The sequence below is a fragment of the Sorghum bicolor genome, chromosome 4, assembly GCF_000003195.3.
Source record: "Sorghum bicolor cultivar BTx623 chromosome 4, Sorghum_bicolor_NCBIv3, whole genome shotgun sequence".
NCBI classification, from domain to species: Eukaryota; Viridiplantae; Streptophyta; class Magnoliopsida; order Poales; family Poaceae; genus Sorghum; species Sorghum bicolor.
Window position 1 is genome coordinate 54,482,100 of NC_012873.2, and position 27,323 is coordinate 54,509,422.

General features: G+C 46.4%; 3 protein-coding genes across 5 annotated transcripts; 2 read left to right on the forward strand and 1 right to left on the reverse strand.

The window, feature by feature from the left end:
- On the forward strand, positions 7,061 to 11,297 carry LOC8070561 (protein NRT1/ PTR FAMILY 6.4). The gene is made up of 4 exons (XM_002452302.2): positions 7,061 to 7,334; positions 7,462 to 7,794; positions 7,897 to 8,450; positions 10,005 to 11,297. The coding sequence occupies exons 1-4, from the start codon at positions 7,332 to 7,334 to the stop codon at positions 10,906 to 10,908; spliced, it is 1,794 nt and encodes a 597-aa protein (XP_002452347.1). The 5' UTR covers positions 7,061 to 7,331; the 3' UTR covers positions 10,909 to 11,297.
- LOC8070562 (potassium channel KAT4) lies at positions 11,785 to 14,214 on the reverse strand. The gene has a single exon (XM_002454023.2). The coding sequence runs from the start codon at positions 13,907 to 13,909 to the stop codon at positions 12,104 to 12,106; it is 1,806 nt and encodes a 601-aa protein (XP_002454068.1). The 5' UTR covers positions 13,910 to 14,214; the 3' UTR covers positions 11,785 to 12,103.
- LOC8070563 (tRNA pseudouridine synthase A 1) lies at positions 15,921 to 23,831 on the forward strand. Of its 3 annotated transcripts, XM_021460612.1 has the most exons (7): positions 15,921 to 16,251; positions 16,413 to 16,545; positions 20,412 to 20,551; positions 20,697 to 20,843; positions 20,943 to 21,059; positions 21,189 to 21,251; positions 23,451 to 23,831. In XM_021460612.1, the coding sequence occupies exons 1-7, from the start codon at positions 16,150 to 16,152 to the stop codon at positions 23,685 to 23,687; spliced, it is 939 nt and encodes a 312-aa protein (XP_021316287.1). In that variant the 5' UTR covers positions 15,921 to 16,149; the 3' UTR covers positions 23,688 to 23,831. The 3 variants fall into 3 exon arrangements, with proteins under 3 accessions (XP_021316287.1, XP_021316286.1, XP_002452349.2); XM_021460611.1 differs by having other exon boundaries at positions 15,922 to 16,251; positions 20,697 to 21,059; XM_002452304.2 differs by having other exon boundaries at positions 15,922 to 16,251; positions 16,416 to 16,545; positions 20,697 to 21,059; positions 23,451 to 23,808.

The following is a 27,323-nucleotide window of genomic DNA, read 5'->3' on the forward strand; positions in this document are numbered from 1 at the left end:
TAACTAGGCTTAAAGATTTGTCTCATAATTTACAAACAAACTGTGTAATTAGTTTTTATTTTTATCTATATTTAATGTTTCATATATGCCGTAATATTTGATGTGACGGGAAATCTTGAAAAGGTTTTGGTTTTTGGGGTGAACTAAACAAGGCCCAGTTGCTCCGTATTTTTCAGCAAGTGCTACTTGACTACTTGAGCTCATTGGATCCATTTGTTCAAGTGAATCAAATGTTTCATTCAAGGCGGGTTCCAGTTGCAGATGGACAAGGTTTGAGAAAAATTGAAAGCCTTTTTTTTAATCACTTTTATTATTGTGTTTACTTACAACTTGATCTCAACGGACAGAGATCAAGATCGTCTAAGCTCTTGTCAGTTCCGTAGGGGCACGGGCAGCTGTACCTCCTCGGCACCTCATCGTCCTCGAGCATGTTTGATTCCTCTTATTAAATTTTAGCCAACTAAATTTTAGTCACTTTGACTAAACTTTCAAACACACTAACTAAAAATAAGCTAAATAGTTTAGTCTCATTAGTCATTCAAGAGTAGCTAAAATAGTTTTAGTTGACTAAAATTTAGCAAGGAGAATCAAAAGATTTGAAGGTTGTAATGTGGAGGGGCTCAAAGTTATACGAAGCAATAAACCAATAGTAGCCTATATTGTGAAAAATATTAGATTATACATTATAGTGAACATCTGAGGCCATTACAGCGCAGCCATTCCATTCCAACATGAAAATAGACTGTTTTAGCCCCGGTAATTGGACATTGACATGAAAAAAATATTGTAGGTTAAGGTTCTCATGCAACAGCGTAATCATTCTCTCTGTCGTGACATTAGAAGACCTAATTTCTGAATGACTTCCGCTTCACTTTGAAGCAAAATCCGTGATCCATGCATTGTACAAACATTTCCAAAATTTTCCACAAAAAGTGTGAGGTGGTAAGTGGTAACATAGTGTTTTAATATCAAGAAATGAATCTAGGATTGGAATTATTAGAGACCTAATGTTTTCTCGTTTGCAAGAAACTTCATCAGAATATGGCTAATAGAATCACGATTTCACTGAGCCTCGTGGAGGCCAAATTGGCTCAAAGCCTCCCTTGCCTCTGCTAGTAGTCCTATATTCTCTCTTTCTTACTCTAGGTAGCTAGTATATTCTATATAAAGCATTCGATGTTAAAACACAATTTGCTACTCTTGATAATTTGGTGGACTTGATAATTAATATATGGCATAATATGATGTATTTCACCTATGATTTCATTGAACAGTTTGCCCCCTCTAATTTAGTCCCCACGCTTCACCATTGCACGACTTAGGTCATGTCAGCGTGAACGGATAGCAATATGCTAAGGTTAGAGCATCTCCAACAGTTTGATATTTTTTGTTTGTCATTTGTTGAAGTTTGCCAACTCCCAAAATGATATGTCAAGTGGAAAAAAAGCATCTCCAAGTGTTTGGCATAATTGACTTGGCAAAAACCAAAATTGTGGACACAACCATTTGCCGTGACTTTTCTTCCGCGTCGTATCTGGTCTCACGCTTTTGGTCGCACGCGTTTCTTCTTCGCGACATTTTCTCGTCGCCGCGCCGCCAGTACGCGAGCATCCAGGTCGCCGTTGTTTCCTGGTACATGTATCCGAGACGCTGTAGGTCGTTATCGAGAGCTTCCTGCCATAGAGTCCTTCCTATCATAGAGTCCTTCGTCCTGCTGTCGTAGACTGCAGGTCAACATCAATCTCCAAGGTTCGTCACCACGCGCGGGAGTAGCACGGGAGGAGCACCCGATCGGCGTTTGCCAAGTGGCCCGCGGCCTTGCATTTATGCCAAGTTTCCTCCCTCAATTGCCAAGTTGCCTAAATTGCAAAACACAAATGCAAAACTGTTGGATACCTCATTTCGATAATTTTGGCAAATTATAAGAATGCAAACTGTTGGAGATGCTCTTATGAGTTCACTTGTAGTACTCGTAAGAGTCCCCGCTAACTAGTACGAGGCTACAAGGGGCTTCAATGACCCTAAAAATACACCTTCACTCAAAAAACTTATAGCCACTTTTTTTCTTGCTAGAACTTCCAAATTTTACTTCCATCCATGCTCCTAGGAGCACACTCCCCTAAGGCTCTAACCTCCTTTGTAGAGAGGTTTGCCATTTCTTGCACATTTTTTTTTAAAATATTTCTATAAAAATTTACAGATTGAAAAAAATCATGCATCTTTAGTTAAAAAAATTTGGAATTTTTAGAGAATCAAAAAATAGAGTAAAGAAAGTTAGGATTGAAAGAGGAGGTGATGCCCTTACGCCTCCTGCTATCACCTCCAAGTGTGCTCCTTTGCCTTTCTTATCAAGTCCCCACCTCATCCTATCGCTCTCCCCCTCCCCCCTCCTCCCAACCAAAAAAAACTTGGATCTGAGAAAAATGTAAGCAAAAGGGATTGGGAAAAGGATCTAGTGGAGCAGATTTTTTAAAACTCATTTCCATATGCGGTAGTTTTTAAAGAAAGATGATTGCTTTTTCTCAATCTGATGGAGATACTCTAAGGTAGCTAGCATGAAAAAAGTATGGCAACAACAGTAGTACATGATTCTTGCAGAAAGGAATCACCGGATGGCCTAGATCTACGATCAACCAACATATAAACTCCAAGCCACCTCCTAAACAAGTCCCTATTCTAAATCTAGGGACTTGATCCAAAAAAATCAACTCCAACCCACCTCCTACTTGGGCTCCCATTTTTCATGTCCTCCTAAATTATAGTTTCAGCCCCTCACATCTAAAACCTCCTATCCTACTTGTTTAGGAAGTGGGTTGGAGTTGAGTTTTAATTTGAGTCCCTACTTTTTTTATCATAGCATGTAAATAAAAATTTAAGGATTTAGTTTAGGGACTTGGACTGCAGTTGCTCAAGCATGGGATACTTCCGTATGTTAGTTCCATGACTTGGAGTCTTCGGTCTTGAACAGTGTCTCTCTCTTGACCTGTGTATAATATAACAAAGTCTTGATGTTATCTTAATTCCCAAAATATCACGATGCCCCCAAAAGACATGAACATGTCGAATAGCATATGATTCTTACAAGATCGTGTGTACATGTAGGATGCACCAAATCAAACCAATGCGAAAAGAGGCAAGGCTCACTCGAAGACTTTGTTAAGCAAAAAGTTTGACTCACCTTCTCACTCCAGAATCTTGACTCTGACTCTGAGGCAATACTGAAAAGTGATAAGGCTGTCTCTAATTGGAGACCCATTTGGAAACACAAATCTAAAATGGGTCTCCAACACAATACCTATAGCCATTTTAGGTATCAGGAGAGACATAACCCAAATTTGAGTATTCTCTCTCCTCAAGACCCATTTGTAGAGAGTGTTTTCTTTTAGATCTCCTTGCTGGAGAAGACTAAAAATAGGTATGAAACCTTTTACCTATAGCGCTAGGATAAATGAGTCCTTGTATTTGTGATGATTGCTGGAGTGTATGCCAATTGCCAAATGGGCCGGCGCAGCGGGCTTATCGGCATGTGCCGACCTGATCGCGGCGGGATTCCAGATGGGGCAGTGTGTGTCATCCATGCATTCAGAGAATGTTCAAGGCATAAACCATCATTAGCGTATTTTCCAGCTAGCTCTTCAGGATAAACAATGGTGCGCAAGGACACAGAAAGGGTCGCGGAGACAGGAGGAGATGTTGGAAGGTACACGATCGACGTGATCGTGATCGTGTGTGCCCCGCCGGACCCAGTCGTGTCAGCAACAGTTCCAGCACACGGTGAGGGTCAATCAGCAAACCTTTTTACAGGTGTGCAAGAGCCAACTACTACTGTACTGTCGTCTGTCACCTCCGTTTCTGCTGTGCTGTATCTTCACCAGTCATCACCAATTCACCACCGAAAGAGGTGAGTACAAATTCGAAGCTTGATTTTCCGTAAATATTAAATGTCTGTTCTTATCATCACAAGATCAGAGACTGCCCAGGAAGACGGAGCCTGTCAGTGGTTGTTGTTACCTGTAACATCCAGAAACGCAGACAGCATAACGCCCCACGTGTAGCTCGTTTTCTTTCTTTTCTTTTTTTTTTTTAAAAAAAACAAAGTGTAGCTCGTTCTCTCGACGACGTTGCAATCGTGAGCTGCCCTCGTCGTCTTGCACAGACACGTGTCCTTGTTGGATTTTAGTCAGCACTCGCCAGCGTGGACCTGACACGTCGGTGCGACCGCGTCGTCGGAGTGATCACTTGGAGCTCTACGCGGCCATTCTTCGGGAAATCACGCGGAGAAATCTACGCAGGCTTCAGCTCGGGTAGTGACCAAAGAGGAAACAGATGAGTCGGTGTTGGGTGGCTCCAGCGGCTCCGCTATAGTAGCGTAGCAGTGCTGCTAATGCCAAAGCTGGAGCCGCACAGAGCCACACCAAATGGCCAAACGTCGGAAAGTGATGAAAATGAGGTTTCTATGTTAAAAGTAGATTCATTAAATGATAAATTAGCAAACAATCACGGTCTAACTTAACACGGTTCTTTTTTACTCTGGTTCTTGCTAAAGTATCGTTTCTTGCTAAAATTAGCCGGACAATGCCAATATCTTTGCTTCACCGATTTCACATATGAGGCATTGAAAGCTAGAGCACTTTGGAGCCATGCCAAATGGACATATGTCCTTAGTTATTCTACACATCCTTCATTATGGCTATTGGACTCCCCGAACGAACTCTACCTCTGGGGGCGGTACTCTGTTTTATTCGACTTTTTTTAAATCTAATTATCCTAAGTTTAATCTATATCGCATGAAAGACTAAAAATTTCTCTTCTTAGATATTCGTCCTTCACTCTCTCTCGAGTCTGTCCATTCTTTCACTCCATCGAGCATAAGTACCTCAAGCTGACGTGGATAGCCTCGTCTCCCGGAGAATTCCACGGATATAATGTGTAGAATTTTACTAAGAATAGTAGCATGTGAGATGAATTTAGGGTAAAAGTTCTATTTTGTTAATTGTCCAGTCCGTGAGTCAGAACTCACAACTCAAGCTTATATGAGTTAGAACATCATGCATCCGGTTATAAAACAGAGTCCGATTTCAAGACATATTAGAACAAATTACCCAAGTTATATGTTTTGTTGTAATGCATGAACATATTTGCTAGGTAAGATTATAGAAAAATATTTACAACCTTGCACAAACATTATTAGACCAATAACTGTTTTCAACTATATTTTGATGTTGCGTTTTTTATACAGTTGATTTAAGACTAAAATCATGCATACGTTTCCAACCTAAAAGGGTGGGGTTTTGACATAGGACAACCGAGAGGCCCTTATATATCGATGATGATTTAATACTAAAAAAAATCGAGGGACACGAGTTTCTGTTTTTCGTAAGAATTTCTTAGATCTATCCTTTTCCCCATCAGAAATTAAAGTAGAGGCTCTTGAAACTCCAACCACCATGTGTAGTTTTCACGTAAACATGCATCACGCCCAATGGGCGGAGAGTGCCATCACCCGAATTTTTCGTGTTGTCGACGATACCTCTTGTGCTCCTTTTTCTACTCGAGAGAAGACAATTATCCTCGATCACGGAATCACGCGCGCGAGTAGGAAACTGAGAACACAAGGCGAAAGAAAAACTGATAAAAGCCGCAATGATTTGCAGCCATGCAGCTGAGCAACACGTCGCCATAATGAAAGGAAGCAGAGGCTGCTACTCCACCACGCAAAATTTGGGACGGCCTGGGCCTGGGCTGACCGCGGCTCCCGTCGCTGGCCACGTCGTCCCAGGGAGGGGGCCACACGCGCACGCGCACGCGCACGCGCGTCCTAGTAGGCAGCGCCCCACCCCCGGCCACCGAGCTGTTCCATCCAAATTCCCACGCTCCGCGGGAAAGAAGAGTTCTTGCTCTCGCCGGACGGAGCCGTCCACGTCGCGGAGGACAACACGGCCGGAGCTCCACCCAACGGGGAAATGACACGTCCTCGCCGACGGCGGCAGCTTCGGACGCGACCGGCCGGGGCTGCTGGGCGGCTGCGCCGCCGTCCCCGCCTTTCACGAGTGGGAGGATCGGACGAGGTCAGCCGGCCGGCGGGGCGCACCGCGCACGCGCGCGCGCGGCGGGTTGCGTGGCGGCCGGCACGCGGACGCGTCGGGCGACGGGCGGCCCCGGCGTGCGCCGTCGCCGTTGCCTTGGCCCCACGAGCGAGCGGCGCGCGCCTCGCACTCGTTCTCGTAGCTAATCATCGGAATCTTGTGCGCCGCAAATGCGCGTGTGGGCAAATGTGATGCCGACGTACGTACGGGTAGATCGAGGTGCGCGCGCCAAAGGGGTGAGAATGAGAACACAACATGTCTCCATTGGGAAACAACAACATCAGCGTTATGGGATTCAAGATACATGAGCTAACCTGCGATGCAATGCCCTCCACATCCAGCTTATCATCTAGCTGACTAGCTCTCGTGCTTATGTCTCGTCAACGCAACAGCTAGCAAAATGATAAAGATGAAGCGTCATAGCACATCGATCGTTTCGATAGGCTAAATCAAACCAGTTAACGATCAATCAGGCGTCGTTACTACATACTTTGTTGTACTACTAGCAGTGACATGCGCGACACATGCATGATCTTATTAGCACTACTTACTTCAGATTCACAGGCACGCACACTCACTCACTCACTCACTCACTCACTCAGCCAGTCAGCCAACATAGATCCAAAGATGCTTTTATTTGTCGAGATATAGCATACTAATCATGTAACATGGGGGCCAGATTTAGACGTTACGGGAGCGGGATCCATGTGGCTCACAAGCATACTGCAAGCGGTGGCCAAAACCAGACCACACCCCCTTCCTTCCCCAAAAGACGACGAACATATGCGCAGAGGATGATCCGCCACTGCAGCTTGTGCAATCTTTTGTGGGAAATTCCCCTTCACCAAATCCATACGTACTGGAGATTTCGGCAGGGCCACACCACACCATCCACATCCGCATCCACCACGGAACCCCCCGCCAGGTCATCGTGTGGCGCTCTACTTGTCTGTTCCAGCTTCCCGGGGGGGGGGCCGAAGAAGTGCCGAACGCGCGGGCTGCTGAGTGCAGCTGCAGCAGCACAGTCGTCATCTTCACTTTGGCCACCTCACCTACGCTGCAAGTCAGTGTGATATATAGATGCAATTTGTTCATGTGGCCGCCCTATAAATCCTCGCCCGGCCTCATCATCCCTCTTCGACAAGCTCTCAGCACAAACGCTCCTCTCGCTCCCTAGCTAGCTAGTCCCCTTTCGCCTGCAGAGCCCCCTGCACTAGGCACAGCTAGCTAGCTGCAGCTACAGCAATGGTAAGAGTCGTGATGATTAGTTAGTTTCGATTCAAGGACGTTACTATTGTTCAGCTCTGATGACTGACGTATTATATGCATGCATACATACATACATATACCGGGCCTGAACGTTTGTTGTGTGTAGGTTTCCGCCGGGGTTCATGGTGGCGGCGGCGACGGGCAGGAGGCGGTGGACTTCCGAGGCAACCCGGTGGACAAGTCGAGGACCGGAGGGTGGCTGGGCGCCGGGCTGATCCTGGGCACGGAGCTGGCGGAGCGCGTGTGCGTCATGGGCATCTCCATGAACCTGGTCACGTACCTCGTCGGCGAGCTTCACCTCTCCAACTCCAAGTCCGCCAACGTCGTCACCAACTTCATGGGCACGCTCAACCTCCTCGCCCTCGTCGGCGGCTTCCTCGCCGACGCCAAGCTCGGCCGCTACCTCACCATCGCCATCTCCGCCACCGTCGCCGCCACCGTACGTATATACATATATATATGCATGTTGTTGTCGCCATTGCACGACATATTATTCGAATTAATTATAGTATATATGCTGATGACACAATCGACGACACAGGGCGTGAGCTTGCTGACGGTGGACACGACGGTGCCGAGCATGCGGCCGCCGGCGTGCGCGAACGCCCGCGGGCCGCGCGCGCACCAGGACTGCGTGCCGGCGACCGGCGGGCAGCTGGCGCTGCTGTACGCGGCGCTGTACACGGTCGCGGCGGGCGCCGGCGGGCTCAAGGCGAACGTGTCCGGGTTCGGGTCGGACCAGTTCGACGCGGGGGACCCGCGGGAGGAGCGCGCCATGGTGTTCTTCTTCAACCGCTTCTACTTCTGCGTCAGCCTGGGCTCCCTGTTCGCGGTCACCGTGCTGGTGTACGTGCAGGACAACGTGGGCAGGTGCTGGGGCTACGGCGTCTCCGCCGTCGCCATGCTGCTCGCCGTCGCCGTGCTCGTCGCCGGCACGCCCAGGTACCGGTACCGCCGCCCGCAGGGAAGCCCGCTCACGGTCATCGGCCGGGTGCTCGCCACCGCGTGGAGGAAGAGGAGGTTGACGCTACCGGCGGACGCCGCCGAGCTCCACGGGTTCGCCGCCGCCAAGGTCGCCCATACGGACAGGCTCAGGTACATCCCTTTTCTCCTTTTTAATTTGCTGTCACATTCGTTCGCTTCGTTTCGCGATGGTGTCTCTGTCTTAGCAGCTAGCAGAGCAAGCGATTTGTAGTATGTTAGGCTCAGCGTCAGCGAGCAATCTAACGTAGTACTCCTATATTTAGCTTAATTAGCTCGAGGCAAATAGCTCATAAACAAAGAAATCTTATGGTTGGGAAGCGTTCCTGTTTTGCTTGCTGCATCGTGGGCATCTGACAATCATGCATACTACTAGTACTGAACACGATGACGTCCTACCAGTACGATCGAGTAGTGTATAGTAGTAACCGCTGCTGCAGAGATAACGTGCATGCTGTTGCTGCGTCCTTGTTTGTTTTGCATCATCACGGCGTTTCAAGGGTAAAGCCCCAGCCACATGAAAACTCCCATGGACCATGGTGATGGTTGTTGCACTAGCATGGACCCTTCCCCCCTAGGTCGTGGACGGCTGGACACGATAGGAATAGGATCTGATGAGGAGGTAGGCTGTCCGCTTAGCTAAGGCCTTGTTTACTTCCTAGAAAATTTTGCAAAATTTTTCACATTTCCCGTCACATCGAATCTTTAGACGTATATATGGAGTATTAAATATAGACGAAAATAAAAACCAATTGCACAGTTTGGTCGAAATTGACGAGACGAATCTTTTAAGCCTAGTTAGTGCATGATTGGACAATATTTGTCAAATACAAACGAAAATGCTACAGTACCTGTTTTGCAAAAAATTTTGGAACTAAACAAGGCCTAATAGTAAATCATGCTAACTCTATTCGCTGATTTATTGTGAGAGAAACACTGTTGTGAATTGTGATTATAGACGTGAGCATGACGGAGCTAGTTGGGCAGGTCTATTTTTAGTACGATCACATGCCACTTGTCCGAACCTCGTGTCAGTGTCACGGCTCAATTGTGGACACCAGAGGTGGAGAAGCCGAAACGGGTAACCAAGAGCCCAGAGGGTAACCCTTCATGCCAGTTGGTGGTAACAAACAACACGCAAAAGAGGCAATTATTGAACTCAGTGGCCAGGCCCTAATTAAACAACGGAACTTGAAAAAAAATAGAGCATGCGCGATGGCAAAAGAATCTAGACAGGTAGACGTGCCGCCACAGCCCGTACACTGTTTCGGCCGAAAACTGGTCGATGTGCCGGTGCCGGCCGGCCTCTCTGTCTCTCTCTCTGCTGAGTCAGCCGGTGGTGACAGCACGGGCGTGTGATGAGTCACGCACACACGGACACGGACACGGCGTCCCGGCTGCACTCAATGAGACTCCTACGTATAGCTCAGGAGTCCGAGTAGTCGGATCCGTGCACCGGCCAAACATCTCTTGTCGTAGAGTAACGTAGGAGTAGCTATCATGTACAGTACTGTACTGTAGTAGAGTACGTGTACGTTAGTACGTGTGTGTTCTCGCGCGCCACTTCCAGTTCACGAAAAATGTGTACATTACAGAACAGTACGTGCTGCTAGCATCGTTGATCGATTTTTCTTAATTTGTTAACCGTGTGAACGCATCATGTTGCAGGTGCCTTGACAAGGCGGCGATCGTGGAGGCCGACCTGTCCGCGCCGGCGGGGAAGCAGCAGCAGCAGGCGAGCGCGCCGGCGTCGACGGTGACGGAGGTGGAGGAGGTGAAGATGGTGGTGAAGCTGCTGCCCATCTGGTCCACGTGCATCCTCTTCTGGACGGTCTACTCCCAGATGACCACCTTCTCGGTGGAGCAGGCCACGCGCATGGACCGCCACCTCCGCCCGGGCTCCTCCTTCGCCGTCCCGGCGGGCTCCCTCTCCGTGTTCCTCTTCATCTCCATCCTGCTCTTCACCTCCCTCAACGAGCGCCTCCTGGTGCCGCTCGCCGCGCGCCTCACGGGCCGCCCGCAGGGGCTCACCTCGCTGCAGCGGGTCGGGACGGGGCTCGCGCTCTCCGTCGCCGCCATGGCCGTCTCGGCGCTCGTCGAGAAGAAGCGGCGCGACGCGTCCAATGGCCCCGGCCACGTCGCCATCAGCGCCTTCTGGCTCGTCCCGCAGTTCTTCCTCGTCGGCGCCGGCGAGGCGTTCGCGTACGTGGGGCAGCTGGAGTTCTTCATCCGGGAGGCGCCCGAGCGGATGAAGTCCATGAGCACCGGCCTGTTCCTCGTCACGCTCTCCATGGGCTTCTTCCTCAGCAGCTTCCTCGTCTTCGCCGTCGACGCCGTCACCGGCGGCGCGTGGATCCGGAACAACCTCGACCGCGGAAGGCTTGACCTCTTCTACTGGATGCTCGCCGTGCTCGGGGTCGCAAACTTCGCCGTCTTCATCGTCTTCGCCAGGCGGCACCAGTACAAGGCCAGCAACCTGCCGGCGGCGGTGGCGCCCGACGGCGCCGCCAGGAAGAAGGAGACGGACGACTTCGTCGCCGTGGCGGAGGCAGTCGAAGGAATGGACGTGTAGGGCGATCACAATTGATCGGTGCGTGCGTGTCGGTACTAGTGCTGCTCTGTAGTGTGGCTTAATTTTTGCCTTTGGGTTTCTTTCGCTTGCCAGTTTTCAGTTTGCTGCTGCTTCGGCTTCGGCCTGCTCTCCTGTAAATAACACAGGAGGCATACGACTATACGAGTTGTGGCGAAGTTTTATCCAGTTATTAGATGAACAAGATATAGAAATGGGCTTTTAGCGAGCGGACGCTAGACCGAGTGGCTAGCGCTTGACCGTGTCGCACCATTGCGACCTAGGTTGGAGCCCCATGGGATGGAGGTGAAAAAAAAGATATCTCCTCAAGCACAGGTTTACCTTAAAAAAGGAACATGGTTGACATGGCAATAAGGGAAGAGAAATTGGCACTCTCTGCTCCTCTCTGTGTAGGTGGCTCAAATCGCCTTGTTGGGACGCCCTGAGCACAATATCGGAGGCTATCATACCTTCCATAGATCGAGTTTTTTTTTTCAAAAAAAAAATGGGCTTTTAATTTGCCATGAACTAGGAACTCTATATTTTATCTTAATGTTCCTTCAGATCTTGTAAGTTTTTTACCCAACCCAAACTCTAATAAAGCACCGTTTCTGAAAACGAAGGAAATTTTTTTTTAAAAAAAAAAAACAGGCCAAAGTAATAGTGGGTCAGCAAGGCCATCTAAAACGAGAAATCCAACTTCCAATCATCAAAGAGACATGGCGAAAAGTAAGGTAGAGAGAGTTAGGGTAAAAGGGTAATTGATGTGCTTTTTTGATGATTAGAAGTTGGATTTCTCAATTGGTCGTGATTCTCTTGTTTATATAGAGAGGTAGTCTTATCCCAGTAGTAAACAAGTCTAGAATGCAATTTTTCAAGTTTCCTATGTCGAAAAATAGATTCAAAACCAATTTGAAAACAAATTGGTTTGAAATTGACAGTGGTTTTTTTTTCACAGGGCCTGCTGGCTCTCTAACTGACCCACACTAACAGGAAAACTGGCCTAGCCGGTTTAGACAGAGCAAGCCCAATTTTGTACTCTCTCTTGCTTATATGCTTTGATTTTTGTCGCACCAAATATTTTCCAAGATCCTCTTTGATGCCACGAACTTATTGACGATGTGGCCCAAATCCTCGTTTGGCACACTTTTGGGTGTCAACACAGGTATATACGTGTGCGTTCTTATTTTGCAAAGGACTAGCATACGACCAAGTGATCTCCATCTCTTAGCACGTCGATGCCCTCAACTTCGGCGCCGTCGACGGTGAGCACCGTCGTCACCACCTTCCTGAACTTGGCCTCCGCAACACTCCTCAGCTCCCGCATGGAACCAGGAAGGCATAAAAGCTTCCCTGCAGCATTTTCAGACTTGTGATGGATAACCACTCGCCGCTTGGCCTCTCTACGCAGCGACATTCTCAGCTCATCGTCAGCCTCTTCCAGTCCCTCCGGCTCGAACATCTCGCTCGTCCGCCGCCCCGACATTGACGCTGCGGTGGCGGCCTCGGCCTCAATCTGATCTGCGATCTCCCTGAATAATGGCGCTTCTTCCCTTGCAACTTTCCACACGGGAGACCCAAGGTGCTGAACGAAGTTGCACAACACCCTGGCGGCGTCGGCGGTGTGCGGCCGGACTACCCGCAGAAGGTGGCCTTGGCTGACGCGCACGGCCTGCGTGAGCCTCCTGCACCGGACGGTGAACGGCTGTGGGATGTTGAGCATCACGCCGATCTCGCCGGCGATGCCGCACCGACATGCCCTTGATACGACTGTCTCCGTCTCCGTCCCGTCGGCAGCAGTCGTCATCGTCAAGACGTCGACGGAGCCGGACACGATGATGTAGCACTCCGTCGGGGTCTCGTTCTGCTTGACAATGTCGGCCTTGGCCGGGAAGAACTGCGCCGTCGCGTCGGCGACGAGGTCGGCGACGAGGCCCTCGGAGACGCCCCGGAACAGGTAGGCGCCCTCGACGGTGTCCCGGAACAGGTGCTGCGCGATCCCCGACCGCACGGCCCTAGGCATCTCGGACAGAAGCTGCTGGTGCTGTAGCAGCTGCTCCGTCATGTCGAAGTTGAGCTGCACGGTCTCCGCCATCTGCTCCGTCAGCGCCTCCGGCAGCCGGTTCACGGCCCCGAACATGGAGACGCCGCGCAGCGTGTCCCGCAGCGCGAGCGCGGCCGTGGAGCCGCTCGCGGCGAGGTTGGTCGTGTTGCCGACGATGTACGCGCCGAGGCCCAGGTTGAAGAGCACGTACAAGACGGCGAACGCCATCTCGCCGGGGTTGGCGGGGTGCAGGTCGCCGTAGCCGACGGTGGTGAGCGTGGCGACGGACCAGTACACGGCGCGGGTGTACCCGGCCCAGACGCTGCGGGTCTCGAAGCCGCGGCCGAGCCACGTGCGCTCCTTGGGCCCGCTGTAGTGCGAGGCCATCCACAGGTGGACGCACGCCGCGGCGTGCACCGCCAGGAGCGTCACGCCGACGAGCTTGACGAGCCGCGTCCAGGAGTAGTTGAGGCGGACGTCCTTCTCCAGCTTCGCGAAGAGCTCGCTGACGCGCCGCAGCCGCCACAGACGGAGGAGGCTCAGGAAACGGAACGGCGACGACCACGCGGCGGCAGCGCCCCAGGCGGCGGCGGCCAGGTGGTAGATCGCCTGGAACGGGATCGTCGAGGCCACGTCCATCGCGAGCGTCCACGGGCGCAGGCGCAGGTGCCTCACGTCGGCCTTCTTGCGGTCGTCGTAGAAGAGACTGGCAGTGGACGACGAACCGCGGGGTTTAAGGCACGCGACGAAGATGGAGGCGGCGATGTCGACGGCAAAGAACACGTCGGCGACCATGTCTGCGACGAGGAGCGGCAACGTGGCCGCCCTCTCCACGGCCAGCTCGAACGGCGACGCCCACGCCGAGTAGAGCACGGGCGCGACGAGAAGCGCCTGCCACCAGCCGTAGCCAGCGGCGGCGCCGGGCTCGACGAGCGGCTGCGCCGCCGCCGACGAGCGCATGCACAGCGCCTGCGCGACGACCAAAACCTCAGCCACCGGCTGCAGTTTGCGGTGTACTTATAGGGACGCATCATACATGGGATCAATTGTGTACCACCGAATTCCATACCAATACGTTGTTCGTATTGGTCTCGGTGCGGACAAATCATTTCTTCTTTGCAGGTTGAACTCTGGCACCGTATTTTCCCACGTTGCCTAGTAGTTCTAATATTCGTTGGATCTCCGGTACTTTTAAGGACATGTTTGGATAGTATAAAAGCAATTCCAAGAGTCTATATTCCTTCTTATTAATATGAATAATGCTATCAAATAGCTTCTGTAATCAGATCTTCAATTTTGACATCCTATGTTTCGGATTTAATTTCTCGCTATCCAAAAGATGAAGATAGATAAACTGCTGGAGGATGAAAAGATACCGATAGTGCTTTCTATCTAAAAAATGGTTCTGTAAATGATGATTTATAGAACAAGTTTAAGAAGAGTTTTAGAAATGCTCTGAGACATAATTATTAGCCAACTAAAACTTAGTCAAAACCCAATCCAAATAGGGGGCTAAACTCCAATGGCCTCTCTATATCCTACCTTCTTGATGGAAATAGATATTTTGGTGAAAAAAATACCCTTCGATAGCTTTTTTTAATTAGATATTCAAATATTATCATTCTCTACTCTAAATTTCTGGCTAGCCAAAGATAGAGAGTAAGATTGAATCTTTAGAGTACACAAGATAAAGAGAGGCTGAAAGGTGAAAAGATATATAGATCATTTTTTTTAGTGTAAATGATGTTTTTAAAAAGTAGGTTTAAGAAAGACTCTTGAAAGTGCTTGTAGGTGGGATAGTTTGTTAGTCAAACCTACAACTAGTTGTTAGTCAACCTAACTAATTTGAGCTAATTTTTAGCTTCAATTATTAATTAGGCATAGTTGATCAAACATGCCCTAAATCAAGTTGGTGTACGTGGCCGTTCGAGAGGGCTTGGCGTTCCCTACCCCTATCACGCCCCTTGCAAGCTCTGATTAGCCCGACGCCCATCGAGGGCAAGCACCATATGTGGTTGTTCACGCAACTATATATTGCTACATGTCAGCGCTCTTATATAAATGTCATGTAAGATTTTTGCTGATCCAAAGAGGAAAGAGAGGGGGGGGGGACAATGATCTCATGACCTTAAATTTTGGACTATGAAACAAAAATTGTACTACTATTTGAATTGGTGTTGTCATGCAACTCATAACTTTACTTTTATTCTAGCATAAATTAAGGAATTATGAGTTACTATGAGATAACTTTTTTAAGAAAATGAAGTACTCTCTTGTCCCAAAATAAATATACATCTCGCGTGTTGAAGACCTAAACATATACTCCCTCCATCCCAAATTATAAGACACTCCAAGAATCTTAGAGAGTCAAAGCATCTTAAGTTTGACCAAAATTATAAGAAAAATTATAAAGATTTGTGACATCAAATAGGTATATTATGAAAATATAATTAATAAAGAACCTAATGATACATAGTTATAACTTATCATATAAATTTGATCAAACTTAAAATGCTTTGACTCTCCAAGATTCCTAGAATGCCTTATAATTTGGGATGGAGGGAGTAGAAAATAATATCAATATTTGTATCTCTAAATAAATGTATTATAAAAATATACTCCATGCTTAATCTAACTTTTCTTATTATACATCATAGATATTAATATGTTTTTATATACTTGCTGGGGTTTGTTGCCTCACAGTTTTAATTAAAAAAATATAATTTTTAGATAAATTCAATTAAACTTCTCAATAAGTTTTTTTAGGGAACTTCTCAATAAGTGAAATGTGCATTTATTTTGGAACAGGGGGTACGTAGTTGACAGGAGGCCCAATCGACCGCTGGACCGGAGCGGCCCAATCGCGGTACTCAATCCAAACACGACGCTCGCCAGCGGTCAAATTTGGACGGGCCGGCGCTGGCTTCGGCCCAAACGTATCCCCTACTCCTTCATGTAATCCTGTTCCAGCGCCACCCTCCCGGCCCCGGTCTCTTCTCGGTTCTCGCCGCCCCTCGCAGTCGCAGGCGGCAGCCGGCTTCCCCCTCCTAGAGTTGCCGCCCGGCGCCGCCGTCCATTCCACGCCCCTCCGCTTTCTATGGCCTGTGTAGGGTTGGTCTAGAAGGCCTGCCGCTAGCGGTTGGATTTCCGCGGAACATTGCTGAGTCCGCTCCTGGCGCTGCTCTGACTGAGAACTGGATATGTTGGGCCTAGCACCCCTCCGCTCTGCTCCTCTCCCTATCCGCGCCTCCGCCGTCCCCAGCGCCCGCTCCTCCGCCACCGCCTGCGGCCGAAATTCCTCGGTAAAGCCCTGCGCCTCCTCCTCCTCCTCCTCCTCCTCCTCCTCCTCCTCCTCCTCCTCCTCCTCCTCCTCCTCCTCTTCCTCTGTCTTTCTCCTCCTGTCCCTTCTTCCTTTTTTCATCTCACGTGAAATGGTGTCTTGTTCTCTCCCTCGGACGGGCAGCAGCAGCAGCAGCTCGCCGATGGTGGCCAGCTCTCGCTTGCTGTGCCAGAGGCGGACGAAGGTGACACGGTGCTGCCGGAGAATGTGCACAAGTGGAGGATGGTCATCGCCTACGATGGAACAAAGTTCAAAGGTTTGACTTGATTCCTGATATAACATCTAAGATTGATACAATGGTTTACCATAATACACCCTTCGTCTCAAATCAGAGGTTATTTTAGTTCTTTTGTGTAAGTTAAATTTCTCTAGTTTTCAGCCAGGTTTATAGAAAAATACACCAACATTTAAAACATCAAATTATTTTTACTTCTCAATTTAATCGTGTATTTACTGTACATGTTAATATGTTTTGCATAAACTTGGTCAATGTGCCGTCTGAACCGTGCTGGACTAGAGGGGGTGGTGAATAGTCCCTTGTGCCGGCTAACCGAAACAAATGTGGAATTAAAACTATTCGGTCTAGCAAATACTACACCTCTCTATCTATGTTCTCAAGCACCTTAATAAGATTCTAATTAGAGCAACTAAGGTGCCGGGCTAGGTAGAGCTCACCTAAACAATTCTATTTTGCAAGGTCACGCAAATCTATTCAACTAGTACTTCAAACAACCGGGGAGCTCCAACACATACTAGTATGCAAACCGCACAAAGCCTAAGTGAACTAGTGCTACTCAAGCCAAATTAGAGAGTTCAACAATTACTTAGCTACACAAACTAAGCAATGTAACTAGCAAGGCTACACAAGCCAACTAATTATCCAAGAGAGCTACTATATTGCTACACAAGCAAATTAGCTACACACGAGCAACAACACAAGCACAATATAAGAATGAATAAATACAAGCTTGTGTATAGAGATTGCAAACCAACAGGAAGATGATGACACAATGTATTTTATCCTGAGGTTCGGTGGTTTGCCAACCACTTAATCCCCGTTGAGACAAGCTCAAGGTTGTCGCCGGTCCTTTTGCTAGTGGTGACCCTCAAGTCATGCTCACCATGAGCTTTAGCACTTGACACGGCCGGACCACTTGATGCTCTTCATGTCTCAATCAACTAGAGTTGCTCTTTGCGTTTCCTGCGGGGTGAGCACAACACCCCTCACAAATCCTTCTCCGAAGCCATGCACAATCACCACGCGGCTTCACAACGGAGGCCACAATCCACCAAGCCGTCTAGGTGATGACAATCACCAAGAGTAACAAGAAATCTCAAATCACAAAGATTTCCTAGTGCCACCAAATGCAATCCTCAAATGCACGCACACTAGGCTCTGAATCCCTCACTCAAATTAGCACCAAGCTTGAGAAAGAGGGAGGGAGGTGGATCTTCAATCTCTCATGCACACCCACATAGGGCACTCAATCTCTTCTCAAGATTTAGCACATAGCAATGGAGGAGAGAGGAGAGGAGGAACCTTAGCTCACTTGTTCATCCCCGAATGCAAAGAATGGGCCAAAGGGGTAAGGAAGAAGGAGGGGGGAGGGAGCCCCCCTTATCCTCTAGTCGGCCAGCCACCCAAGGGTGTGGGCCAGGCGCACTCCAACGCTCCTCTAATGGCTCTTTCAGATCTGACTGTTGGGGCTGAGTTGCTCAGAACCGAACCTCTAGTTCAAGCCGGAGCTTCGGTTTGTAGTCCTGAAACACATGTGTGAGCGCAAAACCATACCTCAGTTGAGGCTCTCAGGCACTGGAAAAAATATTTTTTAGAGCGAAAACCGGACCTCTGGTGCGTCGCTGCAAAGCCTCCAACTTGCCCTTTACACTTGGAACCGGTCCATCGACGCTAAGCCTTGCCTTGATCTTCCCCACCTAGCCACATGACTCCATACCATGCATCATATGCAATAAGCTCCTTCATTGACACATAGGTGAGGATTGCAACATATCCAAGCCATTTTCACCTCCATGGCATAGGCATAGTCATACATTTTTTGGGTCGATGGGGTCGAGGTACGGGGTCGTGGTACGTGGTATGCTACTTGCGAGAGATTTTTACACTTCATGGTACGTGGTATGCTACTTGCGAGAGATTTTTACACTTCAGGTTGAAAATGAACCCGTGAACCCGGGTCGGGGTCGACGAACCCGGGTCGAGGGTGGTGAACTTTTTTTATGTGACTATGCCGCATAGGTTGCTGACACTAGTGTACCTATGGATTAATTTCGTGTGTATCACGCAAACACATATTAGTCCACCTAGGTTGCCACTCAATTACCAAAACCAAATAAGGACCTTTCAACATTGCACAGTAGGTCATCTTTATAATCTCTAATCTTTATAACTGATTTTGCCATGGTACAATATTCTCTTCTTAATTGTGCATCAAAATTATTTTCTAAAGATTGGGGGTATTAATTGTGGTGGCAAAGACTTCAAGAGGTCTTGCCCAATATAGGAGGCCATCCTTTTAGGATATATTAGAGTAAAGCAGAGACAAAAATGGGATTCTTGGAGGGGCTCATCAGTCATCACTGCAGAAGGTTTAAATGACTGTTTACTGTTCAAATTTATCAGGCTGCTGCAGCAGCTTGCTAATAGTCTACTGCATCTTTAGTGTACTAGTTACCACGTTTTAGCTGTTATCACATTCACAAATAATTTTCAGTACATATTGGGTATAGAGTTTATTCCCTTCACAAATGAGTGGTTTAATCTTATTGCAGGAAGATAAATAAATGTTACAACATATACAAACTGAGTAATTTTGAATTCCAGTTAAGTAATTAGTCCAGGCTTTGGAGACGTATTTGTAAATGATGGGCACCTCTTAGATGAAAATTCTTCATATGGCTAGCAGTTAAGAACTGGTGCTTGGACAGCTGACAGGTTAGCCAAAGGGGGTTTGCCCCATCCTGCTTCATGCCCTCTTCGCGACCAGGCAGAAGAAACTATTCAACACACCCTTGTTAGTTGTGTGTTTGTGCAATAGGTGTGGACAATTATTCTAATTAGATTGGGACTTCTAGCTATTCCTCCTCAGCCAGGAGTGACCCATTTCTCTAACTAGGTGCAAAGCAAACAAGGGGTTTGATAAAAAGATGAGAAAGGGGCTGAATTCTTTGATTATCCTGGTCGCTTGGGAAATCTGGAAGCATCGCAATGTTGCCAATGTATGTGTGTTTGAAGGAGCTTCTCCTAATGTCCAAGAGGTTTTACATGCAGTGACAATCGAAGGTTTTTTATGGTGTATGTCTGGAACCTCTGCTCTTGAAGAACTGCTCCTTCAGTCGCTAATCACATAGCTATGAGCTTCTGTGTGTTTCCTTGGCCCTGGTCATGTAGTCCTTGTTCACAGTAATTCTTGTACTGTTGGTGTTTGTGGTGTCCGGGAGCCTTTCTCCCCTGTATTAGGAGTGGACTCTTGTCCCTCTGATGTAATTTTTTTCTTCTTAATGTGACACGCTGTTCTCTTGCGTTGCTCGAGAAAAAAAATAGTCCAGGCGTAATAGTTGGATTTTTTTTTTTGAAATTGGCCTAATAGTTGGATTTGGGTTACAACATACACAAACTGAGTAAAATTGAATTCCAGTTAAGTAATTAGTCCAGGCCTCATATTTGGATTTGATTTGGGTTTATCTTCAGATATCACAATTAGATGTGAATATACGATTAGGTGCTGCACAAGCATTAATTAAACGGTTGAGAAATAATAGGTAGGACATTATTCTCTTTTTCCTGCTCTGATTGACTTGTTTTTGCTCGAAAAGAAAAATTGCCAATTTGGTCTGGATGTCAACTACACGTCAGCTCGATTAGGCTCAGCGTGTTAACCTGGTAACTAAATTACTTCTGAATGAAAAGTAAGATGATCGATGATCACTAATCAGAATATTCTGAATTTGAGCAATGCTCGTCCAAAAACTGTTAGCTTGATAGCCACCCCTTATACTCAAGCTATCAACCACTATTTAGTTCATTTCACATGTACATCCCTTAGGTTTCACGAGAACAGTCTAATTTTGCAACCTAACATGATTCTCACCATTATATCTCAGGTTGGCAGTATCAACCATCAATTCCAACAATACAATACTTTCTAGAGGATGCACTGATATGCATCACTAAGCTGGATCGGAAGAAACTGTGCTTGGTTGGTGCAGGCAGGACTGATACAGGTGTTCATGCATGGGGTCAGGTTTAATAAACATACTACATAACTGTAAACTGAAGCTTAAATTGATATCTATCATCTGGTTTGCGCATCCTGCACTGTTAAATGTCAATGTTATGTTTTATATGAAATGCTGGGGGATTATACTTATCCTATTTGTTGTTTTCAGGTGGCACATTTTACTACACCCTTCAGTTACTGTTGCCTCAATAGTATTCATTCTGCAATGAATGGATTACTTCCTCCAGAGATTCGAGTCAGGGAAATTAGCGCAGCACGTCCTGAATTCCATGCTCGCACATCCACAAAGAGCAAAGTCTATCGCTACAAGATCTATAATGAAGCAATCATGGATCCCTTTCATAATCGCTATGCTTATCATAGTGCTTATAAACTTAATCCCCATGCCATGCAGGAGGCTGCAAATTATTTTGTTGGAACCCATGACTTCACATCCTTTGCTAATGCTGCACATAATGATCGTGAGCGCAGATCCACAAAGAAGATAACACGTTTTGATGTTACTGAAATGGTAATTGATTTCCAAACCAAAATAATATGTTTTTGGTACTTCTGTTTTTTAGTGTGCTGTTCTTTTCATATTGGTGGGCTTCCATTTGGTGTTGGTTGACATGTTCTTTTTTGTTTGTATACTCTACAGGGTGCTGTCCTACAGCTTGAGGTTGAAGGCACCGGTTTTCTGTACAGACAAGTGAGGAACATGGTAAGTTCAACGTCATGTGTAAATGGCTATTTCAAATTTAGCTTCTTTCCGGTTTACATATTTATACCTTGTTATCATTTTTGCGAGTCCTCCATTGTCCTAAATCATAATGTGTGCTCCCACATTTATTTATCTTAGATGCATGGGAAAAACAATACTGAACCCATTTATAGCAAACTTGTTTATATTTTTATTTTCCCTACACGTAATAGTTGAAATTTGAAATCAATTATGAAATCGCCTTCATACTTCTGCATTATTGTAGTCATAATGTAAGTGGAAAACTAGTTATATCTCCATCTACTTCAATGTTGGTCAATAAGCCTTTAGCCTTTTGTAGGAATGAAAATTGGCTATCATACATGGTCAACATGTTTTGAAAATTGGCACCCCATTACTTTGAAGCTCTACTAGGAAGCTACAAGGATTCATGTTATGGTGGTGGCTAGGGTTGAGAGGGAGAGATGTGGGGGGCGGCCGCGGCCAAACAAGAGAGAAGGTTTCCTTCTAATTCCTGTTTTTTCTAATCATCCTTATTACAGGGAAACAAATAGGCTCTCGGCCTCTAAACTTAGGAAAGAAACTCCTAGAATTAAGGACTAGATTGACCATGTAACACTCCTAGACGCGTCCCTCCATCAGACATGGTCACACCTATTTTTAGGCCTGGATCAGCCATGCAGCACCTCAGCCAGGCCCTTCAGTCAGAAGCTGTCATTGTGTTGACTGGCCATGCAACCTTCCTCAGCCACGCGCCCACGCCCTCCTTCAGATGCCATCCCCGCGGCCCATGACATACACCTCTAACACTTATCGCGAGTCCAGCCAGCCCAGCCCAGCAGGCCTGCTAGGGTGACGACCTTATGACAACCCTGCTCGACGAGTTCGCCACCATCTTGCCGACTCGACCGGCATGCTGCTGCCACGCTCTAGGGACCACTGCATCAACCTGGTTCCGGGGTTAGCGCCGGTGGCTGTGCGCCCCTATCGCTACCCCGCCTCCCACAAAGCATAGTCCTTCGGTGTTTTCCTCGCTGGTCCTGCTGGTCAAGAAGGCCAATGGCACATGGCGTTTCTGCATCGACTAACGCGCCCTCAATGCCATCACTGTCAAGGACGCGTTTCCCATCCAGGTGGTCAACGAACTTCTCGAAGAGCTGAGCGGTGCCCGTTTCTTCACCAAGCTGGACCTCCGCTCTGGCACCACCAGGTCTGCATGAACACCGCCAATGTGGCCAAGATAGCGACCTCTACAAGTTCCTGGTCATGCCGTTCAGGTAGTGCAACGCCCTGGCCACCTTTCCAGGCGCTGCACAACCCGAATGGAATGACCATGAACTCGTAGAGGCCGTCATGTGTTCGACATCGGTGGTGTTCATGCGGACCTGGTGGCAGTTGGAGCGGAGGTCTAGTTTGGTGAAGAAATGGGCACCGTGCAGCTCGTCGAGAAGTTCGTAGACCACCGGGATGGGAAACACGTCCTTGACGGTGATGGCATTGAGGGCGCAGTAGTCGATGCAAAACACCACGTGTCGTCAGCCTTCTTGACTAGCAGGACTGGCAAGGAAAACGCTGAAGTGCTGCGCCGGATCAGCCCTTGGGACAACATGGAGGAGCGTTGGCCGGCCAGGGGCCTTGCCGATGACCGAGCAAGAGAGATTCTGATCATCCTTATTAAGGGAAATAAATAGGCTCTCAGCCTCTAAACTAAGAAACGCCTAGATTGGCCATGCAACACTCCCAGCTGCGTCCCTCCATCACACGCGGTCACACCTATTTTTAGGCCTGGATCAGCCATGCAGCACCTCAGCCGTGCCCTTTAATCAGACACGGTCCTTGCGTGGACTGGACATGCAGCCTTCCTCAGCCGTGCCCTCCTTCAGACGCGGTCCTCACAACGCATGACATAAGCCTCTAACAATTCAAATATAGCCTGAACTTAGCAAATTCTAGTTACTCCACCAGTGAGTATAATGGACATCACAGTACTGGACGACATGGCAGAATAAAAATGTGTGCAATCTTTTTTTTAAAAAAAAGTTTGAGGGCTTCCACATCTGTTAAATTGTTTATTTGCACCAAATGCAATATTTAGTGCATTCAGCGTTTCTGTTTGACACAAATCATCTCTACGAGAAGCTGTAAAACTTTTTTTTTTCACACCCACACCCATGGAGTATGATGTATTGTATGATGCAGGTTGCTTTGCTGCTTCAAGTCGGAAAGGAAGCACTGCCTCCTGATATCGTTCCAGCGATCATTGCGGTCAGGGACCGCAAAGAACTGGCGAAGGTGGCCTTGTCAGCGCCACCACATGGATTGTGTCTCATGTCGGTTAACTATGACGAGGAAATCCTCAAGCCTCCTGAAGGTTCTCCTCCAGTTTCCTTTGGCAGAACTCACCATCTTAGTAAATGCAAACTTCCGTTTTATTAATTTGTTACAGATGAATTGTCTTCCAGAGATCTATCGTTTTTTTAGTTTCCCTTGCCTCCTAGAATTTTCTTGCTTCACAACTGTCAATTGTAGGCCCTTATGGCCTGCTAGTTTTTGCGAAGGTATTGAAATACTTTCTTTATACTCGCATTGTAAATTATAAGTCATTCTAACTTTCTTAGAGTCAAAGCATGTTAAATTTAACTAAAATTATAGAAAGGATTATAAAGATTTATGATATCAAATAAGCAATACTAAAAATATAATTAATAAAAAATATAACGATACTTATTTGATATCATAAATATTATTATTTTATTATATAAATTTGGTTAAATTTAATATGTTTTGACTCTCTAGGAAAGTTGAATGACTATAATTTGAGATGAGTGAGTACTATACTACAGCCTGAAGCAATTGTTTATTCAGCCGAACGTGCCCCCTGAACTAGTTGCTCTCCCATGCGTTGTCACGGAAACTGGAAATATTGAACGCAATAAGTGGTGCATGAAAGAACACATATAGGGTGTTTGGTTCGAGTATAATGAGGTAGTCTATCATTTACTTGCTCCTCATTTGTTTTGTTTTGTTTGAGCATCTTCAAAAGATTAGCTAAAAATATTTTCCATATCTCTAAACTTATCTATTCTGTACAATAAAACACCCACAAAAAAACTAGACTAATCCAACAGCCTTTGTAAAAAAAAAAGTCCATTCTTGCTATTTAAATCTGCCACATGGGACAACCATCTTTGGAGTCCAGAGCAGCACTGGCAATGCACGTTTGTGCGGGGAATGATGCACCGTGTGGGAAAAGGTTGGATAGCTAGCGACTCTCATCGTCCAAATCTGGCTACCGAATTTCCAGGTATAGACAGCGACAAAATTTAGAGGGACGTTTACATAATCTGTTGGAGTTGTTTTTTTTTTGTCAATAATAGCTATATTTAGGCCGTGTTTAGTTTCTGACGCGAAAAATTTCGTGACACTGTAGCACTTTCGTTTATTTGCGATAATTATTGTCCAACCATGGACTAACTGGGTTCAAAAGATTCGTCTCGTAAATTTCGAACAAATTGTGCAATTAGTTTTTATTTTCTTATATATTTAATACTCTATGCATGCGTCTAAAGATTCGATGTGACGGAGAATCTTGAAAAAAATTTTATGTTTTGGTGTGGAAGTAAACAAGACCTTAGCTTTACAAAATGTTTTAGCCAATCTTTTGAAGATGCTCTTATTTCGTTAAATTTGAAGAATAGACTTATGATGTACCATCTCGTGTAGGATTGTTTGATTTCTCAAATAAAACAACCCTATTAGTGTTTGAGAATACTAGCAAAATGTTGTTCGTAATGGCTACAATCAGTTATAGTGAAAGGTTTTATGTCTCAATTTTAATGACGAGACACTAATAGAAACTGAATAGTACTCCCTCTGTTCTGAAAGCTTCAACTCCTAGAATCTGTGCCAGTCAAACTTGTTTAACTTTGATCAACTTTATAGAAAAGAGCATCAATATCTATGACATAAAATGAGAATCTTATGAAAATATATTCGATGATAAATCTAATGATATTAATTTGGTACTATAAATTTTAGCGTTATTTTATAAATTTAGTTAAAGTTTTAAAAGTTTGACTTAAAACAACTCTAGAAATTGCAACTTTATGAAATAGGCTCTCCCAACGCTGAAGGAAGTAGGGACTCGAGTGGGTGAGCCCCTCCAAATAGACAGCTCTTCAGGAATGATCTCGTCAAGATTAGAGTAGGCATTACTAGCTGTCTTAGACAGTTAACATAGCCAGCTTGTCCTTTGGCACGGAAAGTTAGAATAGCTGCCTTGTCTTTTCATGTCATTATTTTTCTTTCATTCAAATTATAAAAAAAAGCTAAAAGAAAAAGGATAGCGAATGCTCGATTCACCAATTATCCTTAAAAGGAGGGGATATTATGATAATAGCGGCGGATTCAAGAACTTAATGAAAAAAAGACATTCTTTCACTGGACCATTTTACCTTGTATATATGTTTGCCCCTTGGATGAATGCAAAACAGAAGTTCTACCAATTCATTATTCTATACATTTCATACTTTAACAAAAAAAGAACGGAGTTTGGGCTAGCAAACGATGGACCTTCTGGGCTGCATGTGTCTGCTTTTGGGGGCCCTAGATATTACGTGCATGTACAGTTACGCAGGCCACACATTAGGGATGTGAGGCCATGTGCCAAAAAAACACAGCTCCCGCACCAGCCCGGTAGACACTTTTAAAATGTTTTTTTTTTCTCGAATACATAAAGAATTTGCCGTATCATTGTAATAATTAAAAAAAAGTTTAAGCATACAAAAGACGCGCTTCTAATGAGCATCCTAGGAAGTCTTACAGCTGAGGCTAGACCATCCTAGTGTACTGTCTCGAACTTTTTTAAATGGTTTTGGGAAGTTGCTCTGTTTTTGAAATTTGAAATTGAATGAAGTGAACCTTCTAGTTTTTCTGCCGATTGTATTTTTTTTTAAAAAAAATTCTAGACTAGACGATCAATAAGCAACGACAATGTTGGAGAGCCAGCGACAACAAAGACCACAACTATAACAACAAAGAAAGCAAGCTAGAATGTTCAATACTGCAACAACAACAACCTTCTAGTTTTTCTGGTGCGAAAGGAGAAATTATATTAAGAAATAGTAGCACATTACATCTCCAATCTTACATAAAACACCCTTGTAAAATTAGAAATTACACGCAACATCCAAAAAACCTGAATGCTTTTGTTATCGTCGCTTGAACTTCGTCCATCGGAAGCGTCTGCAAAAGATGAAGCTAAGATCCACCTTCTAGCCTCACAAGGGGCACCAAACCTTAGATTTGTCGCAAGAGTGAGCACCTAGAAACTCCACCAAAATGCATCAATGATGCTAAACGAGCATCAATCGCCAACATTTGAAGAAAAGAAGAGGAAGAGAGATCCACCACCGCCGACTATGAGACAGACAACCATAAGATTATTTTATCGTTGCCAATATTGTCGACAACACGAACAAGGGATCCAAAAAAAAAATGCCGAAAGCGCTCACACCTTCACAAATACACAATGGAAGGAAAGCCTTACTCTTCCTCCGGCGATAGAGATAGAGCACGCAAGATGCCCCACAACAACCTATGCTGAAGTCCTCCACGTGATTGTCGGCGTTGAAGCGAAGGTAGCAAATAAAACACTCATGTAGCATCACTGCCATGGGTCGATTGAACCCTAACCTACCTAATAAAAACCTAGTAGCACCGGGTACGTGCATCGACCATCGAAATTGAGGTCCTCCCACCCTCCAGCATCCAAGAGGACACCAAAGGCAAGGCGGAGCTGCTGATATCGACGCTAGAAAGCAAGGACGGATCGAGCACTGGGCCTAGGTAGGCTTGAGCCCCCTGCACCCACTGATCGGAGAGGGGCTCCTAAGCTCATTCTACAAATTTATATTTATTCAAGCTTGGAAGGAAATGCTAAGGATAAAAAGTTATAAGATAAGCTCCTCCTTGCTTACTTTTCTAGATCCACCGCTACTAGAAAGTAACTCGCTCTCGTTTTGTCCTCTTCTACTGTAGTCTGTAGCAAGAGGAAAATGAGTCGAGAAAAAA

Excerpts from the sequence above, each read along its gene's own strand:
- LOC8070561 (XM_002452302.2), top strand. Across the intron at positions 7,795-7,896 it reads CCGCCACCGTCGCCGCCACC|GGCGTGAGCTTGCTGACGGT; the intron begins GTACGTATATAC and ends TCGACGACACAG. Across the intron at positions 8,451-10,004 it reads GCCCATACGGACAGGCTCAG|GTGCCTTGACAAGGCGGCGA; the intron begins GTACATCCCTTT and ends ATCATGTTGCAG.
- LOC8070562 (XM_002454023.2), bottom strand. The coding sequence starts at position 13,909 with ATGCGCTCGTCGGCGGCGGCGCAGCCGCTCGTCGAGCCCGGCGCCGCC.
- LOC8070563 (XM_021460611.1), top strand. The coding sequence starts at position 16,150 with ATGTTGGGCCTAGCACCCCTCCGCTCTGCTCCTCTCCCTATCCGCGCC. Across the intron at positions 16,252-16,412 it reads CCTGCGGCCGAAATTCCTCG|CAGCAGCAGCAGCTCGCCGA; the intron begins GTAAAGCCCTGC and ends TCGGACGGGCAG. Across the intron at positions 20,552-20,696 it reads GTGTTCATGCATGGGGTCAG|GTGGCACATTTTACTACACC; the intron begins GTTTAATAAACA and ends TGTTGTTTTCAG.